This window comes from Terrapene carolina, unplaced genomic scaffold (genome assembly GCF_002925995.2).
Source record: "Terrapene carolina triunguis isolate 2854851 unplaced genomic scaffold, T_m_triunguis-2.0 Scaffold138, whole genome shotgun sequence".
NCBI classification, from domain to species: Eukaryota; Metazoa; Chordata; order Testudines; family Emydidae; genus Terrapene; species Terrapene triunguis.
In genome coordinates, this window is record NW_020664489.1 from 3,104,357 (window position 1) to 3,121,652 (window position 17,296).

A 17,296-nucleotide genomic window follows, 5' to 3' on the forward strand; every position below is an offset into this window, starting at 1 on the left:
AAGTGGGCATTCACCCACGAAAGCTTATGCTCCAATACTTCTGTTAGTCTTAAAGGTGCCACAGGACCCTCTGTTGCTTTTCACAAAGCTTGGCACTGCATAGAAGGTATTTCATGGATTTACTTGAGTGCCTCTACAACTGGTCAAGGAAACGGGTAGGGATGCATTGTTCAGTATAGTGGATGGAAAATGAATGTACTGGAACCCAGGAAATGAATGAAATTTTTTGTATACACATTTTATTAGGAATAGATTATATTGGGGGAAACTGAATTTCATTGAAATTTCCCAGCCAAGTTTTTCATAATAAAAACCTTTATTGAGTCAATGTAACAGTGCAAACTTAAAACCACTGGAACTATAATGACAGAACACACATAAAGTGCTGAGTCTTCACATCTGTACCAATGGGCTCACAAGTGTGTAAGAGTGAAGGGTGAAAATTGTTACCCTTATTCTGGGGGATGGAGTGTTGTGGGAAGGGACTATCTTGATGCAAAGGAAAGATAGGAAGAATAGTAAGAGACCAATATGGCTGCATCAAGAGCTTTTTAATTACCTGAAAATCAAAAAGGAATCCTACGAAATAGAAATATGGGCAAACTGCTAAGTACAAAACAATAGCACAAGCATGTAGGGACAAAGTCAGAGAGGCTAAAGCATAAAATGAGTTACACCTAGCAAGGGACATAAAAAGGCAGAAAGAAGAGGTTCTATAAATACATTAGGAGAAAGATGAAGGAAAGTGTAGGCCCACCAGTTAGTGAAGAAGGAGAAGTCATAAACAGATGACATGAAAAAGGCTGAGGTGCTGAATGCCAATTTTGCTTCAGTCTTCACTAAAAAGGCTAATTGTGACTACATGCTGAACACAAAATATTAACCACAAGGGGGAATTCATCCTAGGGTACTGGTACTAGCTGAAGCAATCTCAGAACCGTTAGCAATAATCTTTGAAAATTCATGGAGGATGGGTGAAGTCACAGAGGACCAGAGAAGGGCAAACATGGTATCTATCTTTAAAAAGGGGAGCAAAGAGGATGCAGGGAGTTATACACCAATCAGCCTAACTTTGATACACAGAAAGATACTGGAACAAATTACTAAATGATCAGTTTGTAAGCACCTTGAAAATAATAGAGTGAGAAGTCATAGCCAGCTGGATTTGTCAAGAACAAATCATGCCAAACCAACCTAGTTGGTGTGACAGGACTACTTGCCTAGAGGACGGGGGGAAAGCTGCAGATGTGATTTATCTTGATTTTACTAAGGCTTTTGACACTGTCCCACATGACAGTCTCATAAGCAACTTAGGGAAGTGTTGTCTAGATGAAATTACTATAAAGTGGGTGCACAACTGGTTGAAAGACCACACTCAAAGAGTTATCAATAGTTCACTGTCTAACTGGGAGAACGTATCTAGCGAGGTACTGCAGTGGGTCTGTCCAGGATCTGGTACTATTCAATATTTCTTGGATGAAAGAGTGGAGAGTATGCTTATAAAATTTGCAGATGACACCTAGCTGGAAGGGGTTGCAAGCACTGTGAAGGACATGGTTAGACTTCAAAATGGCCTTGATAAATTGGAGAATTGGTCTGAAATCAACAAGATTAAATTCAATCAAGATAAGTGTAAAATACTACACTTAGAAAGGAAACATCAAAAGCACAACTACAAAATGGAGAATAATTGGCTAGGTCAGTGGTTCTCAACCAGAGGTACGCGTATCCCTGGGTGTACGCAGAAATCATACAGAAGATACATCAGCTCATCTAGGTATTTGCCTAGTTTTACAACAGGCTACATAAAAAGCACTAGTTAAGTTAGTACAAACTACAATTTCATACAATGACTAGTATATAAAACAAGTCATTGTATATACTACAGTGCTCTATATACTACAAGCTGAAATGTAAGTACAATATTTATATTCCAATTGTTTTATTTTATAATTATATGAGAAAAATTAGAAGGTAAGCAATTTTTCAGTAATAGTGTGCTGTGACTTCTGTTTTTAGGTCTCATTTTGTAAGCAAGTTTTTAAGTGAGGTGAAACTTGGAATTCGCTAGACAAATCAGACTCCTGAAAGGTGTACAGTACTCTGGAAAGGTTGAGAACCACTGGAGTGAGCAGTAAGACTGCTGAAAAAGATCTGGGGGTTATAGTAATTATAAATTAAATATGAGTCAACAATGTGATGCAGTTGTGAAAAAGGTGACTATTCTGGGTCTTATTAACAGGAGTGCTGTATATAAGACCGGGAGGTAATTGTCCCACTCTACTCAGAACTAGCGAGGCCTCAGCTGGAGTACTGTGTCCAGTTCTGGGTGCCACACTTTAGGAAAGACGTGGACAAACTGGAGAGAGTCCATAAGAGAACAAAAAAGGATAAAAGGTTTAGAAAACCTGACTTGAGAAAAGGTTTAAAGAACTGGGCATGTTTAGTCTTGAGAAAAGACAGCTGAAGGGGGGAGCTGATTTATCTTCAAATGTATTAAGGGCTGTTATAAAGAGAACAGTGATCACTTGTTCTCCATGTCCACTGCAGGCAGGACAAGAAGTAATGGTCTTAATCTGAAGCAAGGAGATTTAGGTTAGATATTAGCAAAAACTTTCTAACTATAAGAGTAGTTAAATACTAGAATAGGTTACACAAAGAGTTTGTGAAATCCCCATCGTAGGAGACTTTTAATAACGAGTTAAACACACACCTGTGAGTGATGATCTAGGTATACTTGGTCCTGCTCAGCACAGAGGGATGGACTAGATTACTCCTCCAGGTCCCTTCCAGCCCTACGTTTCTATGTTTCTACAATCTCTATGTATTTTGAAATATCTCTGTAGCCTAATTTTGACAATTTACCTCACAAAATGTAAAGGTAGCTAAAAGTGATCAAACTGAAAGGCAAAGTACTTTTTCTATTGTTTCCTCTCTTTCTCTCTCTGCCATTACAATAAACATACCTGCCATGCAATATGTTTGATTTTTAACCTCAGCATTGCTGCCATCTCAAGTGTGGGAGTGGCAGCCGTCACCAGGAGGAAATGGGATAGTGAAGTGGCACAGTAAGCTGGATAAGAAGGCAGAACATTTGGTCAATGGTTGTGGGATTTGATACTTCAGGGAAATAAACCCTTTAGAGCCTAAAGTCTCCATTGCAGACATAATCCTGAGCACACTACGAGGGGTGGGGGAGAAGCTGAGCAGTCATTGAGGGGCTCTGCCCAGCCACCACCCAGAACTAAGTTGTCTAAACCAGCGCCGCTTCCCACAGCTCCCATTGGCCGGGAACAGCGAACCGCGGCCACTGGGAGCTGCAGGCGGCTGTGCCTGCGGACAGTCGATGTAAACAAATTGTCTCGCAGCCCACCAGTGGATTACCCTGACAGGCCGCAGGTTGCCCACCACTGGCCATACAAACCTAAACCTGAAAAAAAGCTAATTTCAGAAATAAGCTATTTCGTTTCCATAGTGGATTAATTAATGTGGGAAAAGACACCAGATAATTTAAAAAAAACTTGTGTATGGACACAAGGCAGTTTATCCTGAAATAACTTGATATTCTAAAATAAACCTTTCCCATGTAGACATGGCCTTTTACACTCACCTGTACGGTCTTGCCAAACACAAGACAAATAAATCTTCTACTAAGGACTTGTCTATACAGTGTGTCAGTCCACATCAGTTAGAGTGTAAATTCTAATGAGCACCAGCACATTGCATGCTAACTGGCCCATGTGGATCTGACTGGAGCACGCTAAAAGTTCCCTACTATGCATTAACATAGTCCCATTTCAAACAGTACTACATTAACACAGACTAGGGAACTTTTAGTGCACGCCAGTAGAGTCTACACAGCCAGTTAGTGAGTGACATGCTAATACGCATTAAATTTATATCCCAACTGGTGTGGACTAACAACCTGTATAGACAAGCCCTCACTGTTTACAGCACCCAGCACAGTGGGGCCCAAAATACAAATAGGCCTCTCCAGATACTATATTAACAACGATTAACTCAGAGAGAACATAAGTGAGAGGCTCCATATCCCATTACTAGATTCACAGATTCCAAGGCCAGAAAGGATCACTGTGATCATCTAACCTACCTTCTCTATAAAACAGGCCATAGAACTTCCCCCAGAATAATTCCTCTTTGAACTAAGGCATATCTTCTAGAAAAGCTTCCAATTTTAATTTTAAAATCGCCAATGATGGAGAATCCACCACAACCTTTGGTAAATTGTTCCAGCAGTTAATTACCATCACTGTTAAAAATGTATGCCTTATTTCCTGTCTGAATTTGTCTAGCTTCAACTTCCAGCCATTAGATCTTGTTTTACCTTTGTCTGCTAGACTGAAGACCCCATTGTGACGATGCCCCCCACAAGGCTTTATGGAAATATGCTTATGAATGTATATATGACATAACTAGAATATGTTTTATGCTACATATGCCATGTAACATATCTCTGTAAAGGTTATGATCTACTGAATCTATTAATCCTATTTGTGTGCATGTACCATTTTTGTATTTGAAGTTATGAATATTGGCTGTGTACTGGCTTGATTTTTAAGTAGCCTTTGTAAAGCATTTGGTCAGCTTTTTAAGAAAGGAATGTGCAAATTAAGTGCCCAATCAAGAAGCACTTAAGGGGCAATGGATCTTGGAAGGCTCCAATCCACATAAGAAGTCTACATGAGGACATTCAAGGTAGCAGGTAAGCAATGGCTGCTGCCTGTAAAAACTGAGTCATGCATGGACATGTGACTTGCCCATGTGACTCCAAAACTCCATCTTGGAGCTGGACTTTGCCTAGGAGAGAGGAGGGGGTCTCCACCCACAAGAGAAACTCTATTTAAGCCGGTGGGAGACTCCTCCATTTTGTTTTCAGTTGGCTAAAGAAATAGCCTTTCCACCCCCAAGGATACCTGAAAGAAACTGGAACAAAGGACAGTAACTACAGGGGGTGTGAGTGATTACTGGACCCAGACTAGAAGGAGACTAGTCTGTAAAAGGAAGCTTACTGGAATTCCTCTAAGGGTGAGGTTTTTATCTGTACTCAGTTTTCTTACTGTATTAGACTCAGACTTGTGTGTTTTATTTTATTTTACTTGGTAATTCACTTTGTTCTGTCTGCTATTACTTGGAACCACTTAAATCCTACTTTCTGTATTTAATAAAATCACTTTTTACTTATTAATTAACCCAGAGTATGTATTAATACGGGGGGGAGGGGCAAACAGCGGTGCATATCTCTCTATCAGTGTTATAGAGGGCGAACAATTTATGAGTTTACCCTGTATAAGGGTAAAATGGATTTATTTGGGGTTTGGACCCCATTGGAAGTTGGGCATCTGAGTGTTAAAGACAGGAACACTTCTTAAGTTGCTTTCAGTTAAGTCTGCAGCTTTGGGGCACGTACTTCAGACCCTAAGTCTGTGTTGAAGCAGACTTTATGGAAATGGCATGTCTGGCTCAACAAGACAGGGTGCTGGAGTCATAAGCAGGGGCAGAAGTAGTTTTGGCACATCAGTTGGCAGTTCCCAAGGGGGTTTCTGTGATCCAACCCGTCACACCTGTTATCAAATATTTGTTCCCCACGTAGACTGTGATCATGTCACCCCTTAACCTTCTCTTGGGTAAACTAAATAGACTGAGCTCCTTGAGACTATCACTGTAAGGCCTGTTTTTAATCCTTTAACGATTCTCATGGCTCTTCTCAAAATCCTCTCCAATTTATCAACAAATTATTTTCCTTTTCAAATGTCTAAAAATTAAACCTCGTTGTTGTATAGCCCACTAAGAACTCCAGGTGACTTATGTCTCTGCTGCCATTTTTACATGGTAGAAATTAGATGTAAAGCTCAGCTAAAGCAATACTTCTACTTTTGTACAATCAAAACAAAGGAATTCTGATATATATTTCCATTTAGTTTTTACCAAGGTTGCTTTTGAGGTCTGTGGCATTCAAAGATTATTTTCTACATCATTTTAAGTAACTGAATCTTTCAGTTTACTTCAAGATAACGGAAAGCTAGCATGAAATTCAATGATTTACTGCTCCATCACCTTTTCCAGCTCTTCCACACGTTTGTTCACATCAGGAAGCATCCACGTATCCTCACCTCGCAGCCGCTTGAGTTCTTTGCGTCTCTCGTCCTTCTTGTAATCAGCTTTGGCCTAATATGAAAAAGGGGGAAAAGAAAGAAATGGATTCTGGAGGTGTGGATGCAAATGATGTTGCTGAAGCTCTCAGATTGCAATCTGTCTGGATTTGAACCAGGTGGTCCCACTTCTGAGAACAATTTCACTTTATTTTGAGGATAGCATTACAAAATATTGATTGATGATATACTAATGGTAAATGCAACTAAAGACTACCCTATACCTAGTACCATTTCCAATGTGCTATAGCTTTGCAGTTCTGCCAGCACTAATCCCAACCTATTTACACAAATAATAGAGCTACACTAACTTGTTTTCCCTCTGAAAATGTTTCTATTACCAGCCTCCATTAATTTTCCCATGTGTTATAATGATTGATTTGACTTTCTGACTTTCTATTCTTACTTATCTCATCTTTCAAAGGCCCCAGCGAGTAGTTTTGGGCAATTGCTCTTCTACTCCAAAGGATGGCTCACGTGGGAATTAGTTTAAAGAGATGGAGCTGTTGAGAGAGAATTCTCAATGGTGGGCCCTCAGCTTTGGAATTCACTTCCACCAGGTCCAAAACAGATCTGTTGAACTGTAGGACACACTGCAAAACTCCCTCTTTTTAACCCAGGCTTTTGGGAAGCAGAGGGCTATTATTAATGGCTGGTGTGGGTTTTTCTCCTTCTTGGTTTTTGAAAGGTTGCTGGGTTTACTTTTGTTTTTTATTCTGGAGATTTTAACATATGGCAAAGGTACCTGTAACTTTGAATAGATTTTTTTTAATTATATAAATTTAAATTAATAAATTAGTAGCTAATTAAATCATAGAGCCCTCTCCTACATTTGGCTCATTTTAAATAAAAGCAAAAGGTCCAATTCATTTTAGAAGTGCAAATGTTCCTTAAACATATTCAAGGTATAATTAAGATGAATCACAGATTTGTATTATTGACATACCCTACATATGCCAAACAGAAAGCAAAACGGTATTTAACTAGAGTAGAATGCCATATTACACTATACTGTGGCAACTGCATTGTGCAAAGTTGCTTACTTCCTAAGAAAAATATCAAATATGTTTTCAACTAGATATGATTTAATACTAATCTGAACACAGATGATAACCTAAATCATAACACATAAACCACCCTTTTTCAGCTTTTCATTATAAGTAGTAACTATAGCAAACTGCAGAGAGAAACCTTTCAAGTCTGACCTTCAGTATTTAATACTTGTTTTGTGGAAAAATTATAAAGCAAAGACAGGTTTCACTTTTTTGATCTTAAGCCTTTTTTTAGTGAGATGTTTTCATCATTAAACCACTAGATTTTATATTCGTGTAATAAGGATGGATGGCCAAGGTATTTCAGGGGAATAGATGACCAACTCAAAGTCCTCCCTTTTTGCTTCAGACTATTAACCTCACTCAGTTATTCATTCTCTATGAAGTACCATAAGTTAAATATGTCACTGTTATAAGCCTTCCTTATCTATTTTTTCTCCCCTTGGCTAGTTTCCCTTTGATAGAACCCAAAATAAAAAATGCAATGTTGCTAATTCCCACTGTTTTATCACAAGTCTAATAATATTGGGGGGTTTCTGAATGCCCCAGCTCCTGGAATCCTGTGATTAAATGAGAAAGTCAACTTCCATTTTAAAAAGTTTCTAACCCTTGTGGTTGCAGATAAAAGCTTGAAAACATGACCCAAATGCATCAAAAAGGTGCAAAAAACAGAAGGCAAACATTACCAAAAATTCATATTTTTAAAAAAACCCATAAAGCCAATTTCGTGATTTTTGAACACTTGGGGTTGGCAATACTGGAAATTACAAAAATAATTAGAAATTAACTAAGAAAGTTAAAGGAAATAGAACCAAAGTGTATGTCTGTGCCCAACTCAGTCACCAAAGCAGATAATCCGCAGAAGAGAAATTTTGCACCCTTTATTTTCTTGAACAACTCTCTTCCACAACCCAGGAAGCGAATATCATAATTCTGCAGTAAACATTAAATCATTCTGGATATGTGGATGCCTCCAATCTTGAAATCTCTGGCACAAACTTTGATAATTATGAATTAAAGTCCTCAAAAATTACAATTTTAAAACTTTCCTAGAATCAAAGTGGCCAACAGTTTGAGCACTGTCAAGACAGTATTTTAGGGCTTTAACAACTTCTTCTCAGAAGGCTTAGAACAAAATCAGGGCAAAACAGGAGCCATTCACAAGATTCAGAGAAACATGCGTGAGTTTCTATGGCCTATGTTATATATATGTCAGATTAATTGATCATTAAGGTTCTGCGGGTGATAAATTTCATGCAAAAAATGTTATTAGTAAAATTATTATAATTTATTCTTATGTTACATTATTACAAACTTGCCTGTGCCTTTACTAAATTTTAAGAGATACAATTACTTTCATACACCTTATGTTTGGAGAATATAACTCATATACTTACATTTTTAGTTACTGATCTAATAAAATGAAATGTCAAGCTAAAGAAATTCCAAGGAAGTCTCTGCTTTCTGTCAACCAGTAACACTGGCTGCTGGTTACTTCTGGCAGCAGGCAGTACTGCACCCCTGCTCCCAACCCACCGACCACAGTGATGAAGAACCATTATGCTACCCTGGCAAGTAGGGATGAGGAATCGCCCCCAAAGGTGGAAGAGGAGAAGCTCTGTACCCTCAACACTGGGAGGATCACAGCCACCACCACCCCAAGAGGAAACATAGTGTAGTAGTGGTTAGTGACTCCCTTCTGAAGAGGACAGAGGCACCCATCTGTCAGCCTGACATGGCATCCCAGGAAGTGTGCTGCCTGCCAGGGTTCTGTATCCAAGACGTTACAGAGGGACTGTTGAGGATCATCCAACCCTCTGACTACTACCCCATGCTACTCATCCATGTTGGCACTAATAATACTGCGAGGTCTGACCCTGAGCAGATCAGAAATGACGATAGGGCTCTGGGAGTAAGGGTGAAAGAGTTGGGGGTGCAGATGGTGTTCTCTTCAATCCTTCTGGTCAAAGGTAGGAGCCCAGGCAGAGACAGATGCATCCTGGAGGTGAATGCATGGCTGTGCAGATGGTATCACTAGGAGGAGCTTCAACTTGCTTGACCATGGGATGCTGTTCCAGGAAGAAGGACTGCTGAAAAGGGATGGATGGATACAGACTGGCTAACCTAGTGAGGAGGGCTTTAAATTAGGTTTGACGGGGGTCACGAGATAAAAGCTTACAGTTAAGTCAAAATCATGGAGCCCTGGGAGAGAGGGTTGGAATCTGGAGCTTGGGCCATTATAGCAGAGACAAGGGAGAGACAAGAGGGAACACAGAGGGGATATCAAATCAGTATCTTAGATCAGTGGTTCCCAAAGCTTATCCACCGCTAGTTCAGGGAAAGCCCCTAGCGGGCCGGGCCGGTTTGTTTACCTGCCGCGTCCGCAGGTTCGGCACATCGCAGCTCCTATTGGCTGCGGTTCGCCGGCCGAGGGATGTGCTGGCCGCCCTTCCCGCAGCCCCCAGTGGCCTGGAGCGGCGAACCGCGGCCAGTGGGAGCCGCGATCGGCTGAACCTGCAGATGCGGCAGGTAAACTAACCGGCCCGGCCCGCCAGGGGCTTTCCCTGAACAAGCAGCGGACCAGCTTTGAGAACCACTGTCTTAGATATCTGTATACTAATGCAAGAGGTATGAGCAATAAACAGGAAGAAATAGAAATACTAGTGAATAAACACAAATATGACAGTTGGCATCACAGAAACTGGGTAGGATAATGCACATGACTGGAATATTTGTATAGACGGGTACAGGTTGCTCAGGAAGGACAGGCAGGGAAAAAAGAGGATGTGTTGCCTTGTATATCAAAGATGTATACAGTTGGACTGAGGTTGAGAAGGAAATAGGAGACAGAACTGTTGAAAGTCTCTGGGTAAAGGGGTGAAAAACAAGGGTGATGTCATGGTAGGGGTCTGCTACAGACCATCTAACCAAAAAGAATAGGTGGATGAGGCACGTTTTTTTTTCAAAAATGAACAAAAATTATAACTATATTGTCTTGACATGTGCAGTCCCCTAAGGCAAGAAAAAAAAATGTGGCTAAAATAGTTAGAGTCACATCCCTGAATTAGCATTAAAATAGACAATTATTAAAATAAGGCTCCTACCATTTCCTGTCCTTTTCGCTGTAATTTTTTAAAGAGAGAACGTGGGTGAAATAATATGTTCTATTGGACCAACTTCTGTTGGTGGAAGAGATGATGAGCTTTTGAGATTTACAGAGCTCCACAGACCAGGACACATCAACTCAAAGTAGTACCAGACTCTGCCAGAACAACAGATGCAAAACCTGAAGACATATCTCCACTGCTATGATGATCAATACACCAATGGGACAAATAAGCTAGACATCGACTTGCTGATTGCTTGCCTCTACAGTGGAGAAATACTGTCTTGCCTGATTCAGACTGTAAAAAAGTGTGCTCACTGTCTACTCCATCTTCCTTTTGGTCAAAAATGGCACACTGCTACAGCAACAGATCACTTTCATGCCCTTTTGGCAGAATACCTGCATCCATTGTTGGAGAACTAGGAATATTCCCTTCCCACTGAACCTCCACACACATCATGAGGAGTGGCCATCTGCTTTCAACTAAAGAGGACTTGTTACAAAGGTCTTTGCGATCGACAATATTCCTTAACTGACCAAGTAATCAACACTGGAAGACATAAAACGGTCTCCCTTACTCCTCAAATAGCTAATCACAGCTCTTCTTAGGGGTGTGAGGTGAAAGAGAGAGATTCTGGTGTGACACTATGCCCCATATTCTTCATAGAGATATTGTTATGATAGGATTATGGCATAATTATGATATATTTTATGCAAGATAGGTCATGTAAGATATCATTGAAAAGGTTATGATTTACTGAATATGATTATCCTGCTTGTATGCATCTTTCATATTTATATCTGAGGTTAGAAATATTGCCTATACATCTATTACAGATGTGTTTACACCTGGGGTATGCCCACTAGACAGAATGCAATCAGTCTAGATGGCTGGCTGGGAAGGGTCATTAGGGAGAACAATAGGTCTTAGAACAGGGGTGGGAAAACTACGGCCCACAGGCCGATTCCAGCCTGCCAGCTGTTTTAATCCGGCCCTCGAGCTCCCGCTGGGGAGCGAGGGCTGGGGCTTGCCCTGCTCCAGCCAGGGAGCAGGGTTGGGGGCCGCTCCGCGCGGCTCCTGAAAGCAGCAACGTGTCCCCCCTCCGGCTCCTATGCATAGGGACAGCCCAAGGGGCTCTGCTCCACACGCTGCGCCCACCCCAAGCACCGCCCCCACAGCTCCCATTAGCTGGGAACTGTGGCCAATGGGAGCTGCAGGGGCAGGCCTGTGGACAGAGCAACACGCAGCAAAGCCACCTGGCTGCGACGCCACGTAGAAGCTGGAGGGGGGACATGCCACTGCTTCTGGGAGCCTCTTGAGGTAAGCGCCACCCTGAGCTGGCACCCCTGAGCCACTCCCCCCCCCCGCGCCCCAACCTTGTTCCCCCTCCTGCCTTCCGAACCCCTTGGTCCCAGCCCTTAGCACCCTCATCCTCAGCCCCACCCACAGCCCTCACCCCACCTCCCGCACACTACCACTCCTGCCCCAGCCCGGAGCCCCCTCCCGCACCCTGACTCCTCATTTCTCGCCACACCCCAGAGCCAGCACCCCCTCCTGCACCCCAACCCCAATTTCATGAGGATTCATGGCCCACCATACAATTTGTATACCCAGATGTGGCCCTCAGGCCAAAAAGTTTGCCAACCCCTGTCTTAGAAGATGCTAATCTCCCACCAGGGAGCCTTCCTAAGGACACTACAAACAGCCTCTAAGTCATGGTTGAGGCAGCCCTACAGAGACATGTGACCAAGTCACCTGGTACTCGATTCCATCATAGAATACTAGTATTTTTCCACTGTCCAGACATGGGAATCAAACCTGGGAGACAAAGGGTTCCTGACATATGCAAAAGCTATTTAAGGCAGGGGAGTGACATCATCATGGCTCTTCTTCACTGACTCCCCGCCCAAAGGATATGCTTGGAAACACCTCAGAAACAAGGACTGAACTGGAGCAGAAGGGATGAACCCAGGCTAGAGGGATTTCTAGCCTGTGAAAGGTATATCTGACGTTTTAAGCTGCAAGCAAGTGCAGCTTGCCCTCAAGGATATCTGCAAACTGCCTAAATCAACAATTAGGGTCAGAATTTGCTGCTCATATCCAATTTATTTAGTATATTAGGCTTAGATTGCGTTTCTGTTTTATTTCCTAGGTAATCTGCTTTGATCCATTTGCTATCCCTTATAATCACTTAAAACCTACCTTTTCTAGTTAATAAACTTGTTTTTGTTTTGTCTAAAACCAGTGCGTGGGAATCATAACTCTGGGTAGAAAGCTGTTGCATATCTTCCTCCACGTTGAGGGAGGGGGCGAATTTCATGAGCTTATGCTGTACAGTTCCCTGTGCAGTTCAAGACGGCATAATTTTGGGTTTACCCTTCAAAGGAGGGTGTGCATTTGAGTAACTGGGCAGTTCCTTAGCTGAGCTTTCCCAGGCAGAACTGATCTCAGCATCTGTGTCAAGCTGTAGCTGGGTGTGTCCAAACTGTATGTGTGCTGGCAGGGGCTTGTGGGCCTGTCACAGCAGTACAGTGAAAACTGAACCCAGGCTGGTGGGTCAGGCAGGCTCAGTAGTAGCGCAGTTCCAGGTTGCATCCCAAGGGGGAGGAGGGGAACCCATCACACCTAGATATCAAGTATCAGGGGGTAGCTGTGTTAGTCTGTATCCACAAAAACAAGAAGTCCGGTGGCACCTTAAAAACTAACATTTATTTGGGCATAAGCTTTCGTGGGTAAAAAACCTCACTTGGCACAGAATCCCCCCCAGAAGTAACACTTGTAAGAGTCATTCTGGACTGTAGAAGAGCTTCAATATTTCTTTTTTAGAAGCACTTCTCTTTGTGTTTCAGAAAGCAGTGCAACTGGCAAGATTTCAACTGATAGGAATAGCCCTGTTTTTCTTGAAAAATGGCTGCCTACTTTGGCCTTAGTGTTCTAAAGACTGCACCTCTGGCTTCTTCAACCTTAGCTGAATTTTGTGTGCATTCCATTTTGGATAAATGCAGTGTGTTTTTTGCATCTCCTGTAAGCCATTGGAGTCTTCGGTGTCATTCATTGTTTAAAAAAACAACAAGGACTCCTTGTTGTTTTTCTAGATATCAAGCAATATTTCACACTTCCTAATGGACAGTGGATTCTATAATGCCATATTAAGATTAAAGTTCAATGCTACAGTAGATATTTTAGGATTGTCACTGTAAAACTGACACATTTTTAAACTGACATGGGAAAATTGCCTTTCAGAACTTCTTTTTAATAAAACAGCAAGTTTTAAAGGCTATTACATCAGAAACTCAACCTTCTCCATTTCACCTTTTACGAATTATTTAAACACAACCATAGATAATGCTAACAAGCTTCAAACTTAGCAACTATTTATTCTTCCCTTGGTCTATTTCCCACATTCTGACATTTTCACCAGCTATATTTATGACCTGTGAACAACTACTTCTAAATTTTAGTTTATTTTTACCATAGAGACAATTTATGAATATATGAAATTTCAAGGGCACAAAGGATCAACATAGATTGCACACATTCATAATCAAGAAATATACTGAGTATATAAACCAGAAGACTTTCACCACTGTTTAAAATCAAGTACTGATTTATCATTGGCTATTTCTTCCTAAACATTAGTGCACCAGTGGAGATGTCCACTTTTACACCAAACGGCCAATTTCCATCAAAAATACAAAATAAGAAACACTGTAATTGAAATATTTCAACTGAAAACATGTATGTGGCTTGAAAAAATCTAGATTCCTACTGTCTTCTCCTGAGGCATTATTACGGAGTAAACATGTCTATAGAATATTTAAAGAGATCTAGTTTATATAATTTAGGTGAGCTTTCAAAAAGCTTTTGACAAAATCCCTCAACTAGAGGCTATTTAGAAAACAAATCCATCACGTGGTGACATGTGTATGATGTATTAGGAACTGGTTGCTTTCATCAAAGGCTCCCAAGGAAATCAAGCAGCAAAGCCATGGCCGGTCACTCATTTTTACTCCTTTCATTTCTCCCTTCTTCAAGCTACTTTAAAAAAAAAATGTTTCACTTTTTTACTTATATTTCACTTCTCTCTATCCCACCCTCTGCCTCCTCTTTAACCTATTTCCTATCATTTCTAGCACGTCCGCATTCTTTTTCCTTTCTCCTTTATTGTTTGCTTTCTTCCACTCTTCTCCTTTGTTCTGTATTCCTGATTCCTATTCTGCTGTTAATCACCGTCTACAATTGCTCCATCTATTCCTCTGATTTAAATCTCAACTTCACCTACATCTTTTTTCTCTCTTTATCTGGGTCCCTCCACTACCCACTACTTACTCATTTCCAGTAGGTTTTTTCACACACCCTTCCCTTGGTCTCTTCACCCAAGAAAGTGAAGAATTCCATTCCCTCTTTCTAATTCTCCCTGGTGCTGCCCCAATTTCTTACCTCTTTTCACAGTGGCAGGGTCTCTGACCTCCTTCCACCCCCAAAAAGCAGTGTTTATCACCTCTCATCCTTATTACTTCCCCAAAACAGGAACCTTTCCACCTCCCTCATACAAACCAGCCTTTTCCCTGCTTCTCATCCCCTCACTATGACAGGAAATCTGCCATAAGCTGCCAGTTCCCCCATCCAAGTGCTACCTCACTGCAGGGAGGAGCAGACACTGGTTAACACAGCTTCATTTAGATGAAAGGGTTAGCAATGGTCCAGGAACATTATGAATAGTCAAATACATATGAATATAAAACATACTTTACGTAATAAAAATACTATTTTGTTCAGACGATAAAAATCTATTTAAACATTCATCAAGTGAAATGAAGTTAAGATTACACACATCCTTCACAACAGATTGATCTTAACTTTGGCAAAAGTGTCTGGACTAGAAATGCATAGCCCAGTGACCATTAAATTACTGTGATCCCCTGAATATTAGATGAAATAGGATAGGTAAGAAGAATCAGTATACTGTTAAAAAGAAAAGACATGATCAAACAGGAGGCAAGGTTTGTTTTAAATTTCATATCTTGGGCAAAGAACCACCAATATTCACATCAAATGAAAAGACACAGGAGCCTAGGGAGTTTTAGGAACTACATTGTGGCCCATATCATCAATTTAACACCAAGCAAGCAAGCTAGTAGCTGTAACATCTGATCCTTTCTATCTCCAAAAATGTACCTAACTCCCTCTAGCACTCAATTACAATATTCACTTTTTTATACAGTCAGGTAAGTTTTTCTCCTATTATTTCAGCCATTCCTATGGGTAAAAAACTCTGTCTACACTACTTTCTTCCTCAACTTCAGATCATGACCTCCTGTTCTACTTGCCTATTAAAATTACACAGAGCTTATTGGCATCAATCTACTTTTCTTCCCTTTCTGTATTTTATAATTAAACCCCCACATCTGCTTTGGGGGTGGGGGGGGGGAGGAAGTGGGAGGTTATGCTATAGAGGCTAAATCTAATAGTTTCACATCTCTCAACCCAGAGCCGTTCAAGCACTTTATTTCAAATTAAGGTTCATTAATTCTTTGTAATGCCACAAAAATATCCAACAATTTATCCTTTCACCCTTACAGATAAAATGCACAAGATGGTAGGAGTTTACGTCTTGTCACTGTGACAGCCTTTTTAGTTTCTTAACCATAGCTATAGTATGCTACATTTAACTCCTTTTATCCCAAAGTGCTTTATTAATTCTTAAATATACAGATACATACAGCACCACTAAGTGCCACAACTGCGTAGTAGGAAACTGGACACCATGCTGCCCAACATACTTACAGTCTTACCCTGCAAAAGACACCTACCCATTCTGTGCCTCAGTTTCCTTATCTGTAATAGGGTGATAATATTCCCTCAGTCACAGGGATGAGGTGAAGTTTAATTCTATAATGTCTGTAAAGAGCTCTAAAATCCTTATTTGGAAGATGCTATAAAAACGCTAGGTATTATAACAGCACTATTAATTTAGAAGGATGCACTTTGCCAAGGACAGGGGAGCTCTTTAAATCCATGCAAAACTTACAGCACCTTGTTTTTTATAGCCCCATCAGAAAAAAACACCACACAATAAAATTCAGGAAACTCTATTTCAATGTCAGCCCCGATGAATGCCTCAAAGAGAAGAAGTTGCTGTCCCAACCCTCATTACTACAAGATGTGGGGCTAGATATGCTTGGCTACACAGAAGGGGGTCTTAGCTTTAAGGGATCCTGGGATTGCTCCCCTTATCACCCTGCAGCTGTTAACCATCTTCTATCTCAGGGGTGGACAAACTTTTTGGCCTGAGGGCCACATTGGGGAAGAGAAATTGTACAGCGGGCCATGAATGCTCACAAAATTGGGGTTGAGGTGCAGGAGGGGGTGCGGGCTTTGGGGTGGGGCTGGGGATGAGGAGTTTGGGGTGTAGGAGGGTGCTCTGGGCTGGAACCGTGGGGTTTGGAGGGTGGGAGGGGGATCAGAGCTGGGGCAGGGATGCAGGAAGGGGTGCAGGTTCCAGCTGGGAGTGCGAGCTCTGGGGTGGGGCTGGGGATGAGAGGTTTGGGGTGTAGGAGGGCTCTGGGCTGGGATTGAGGGGTTTAGAAAGCAGGAGGGGGATCGGGGCTGTGGTAGGGGTGTGGGGAGAGGCTCAGGGGGTGCAGGTTCCGAGCAGCGCTTACCTCAAGTGGCTCCCGAAAGCAGTGCTATGTCCCTTCTCCGGCTCCTACACGGAGGCGTGGCCAGGCGACTCTGCACGCTGCCCCATCTGCAGGCACTGCCCCTGCAGCTCCCATTGGAGTGCGTAGGAGCCGGAGCGGGGCCATGCCGCAGCTTCTGGGAGCCGCGTGGTGCGGACCCGACTCTGCACCCCGGCCAGAGAGGGGCCAAGCCACGTGGTGCGGCTCGCGGGCCAACTTAAAACGGCTCATGGGCCGTAGTTTGCCCACCTCTGTTCTGTCTCCAACTAGGCTGCCTCCCTCCG

General features: G+C 42.0%; 1 protein-coding gene across 2 annotated transcripts in view; it reads right to left on the minus strand.

Annotated features, from left to right (window-relative positions):
* CWF19L2 (CWF19 like cell cycle control factor 2) overlaps positions 1-17,296 on the minus strand; it is a 194,581-nt gene that overhangs the window by 167,096 nt on the left and 10,189 nt on the right. For both annotated transcript variants that reach the window (XM_024217183.3, XM_024217191.3), the window contains exon 2: positions 6,076-6,186. In XM_024217183.3, the coding sequence (XP_024072951.2) occupies positions 6,076-6,186 (111 nt within the window). The remainder of the gene's footprint in view (positions 1-6,075; positions 6,187-17,296) is intronic.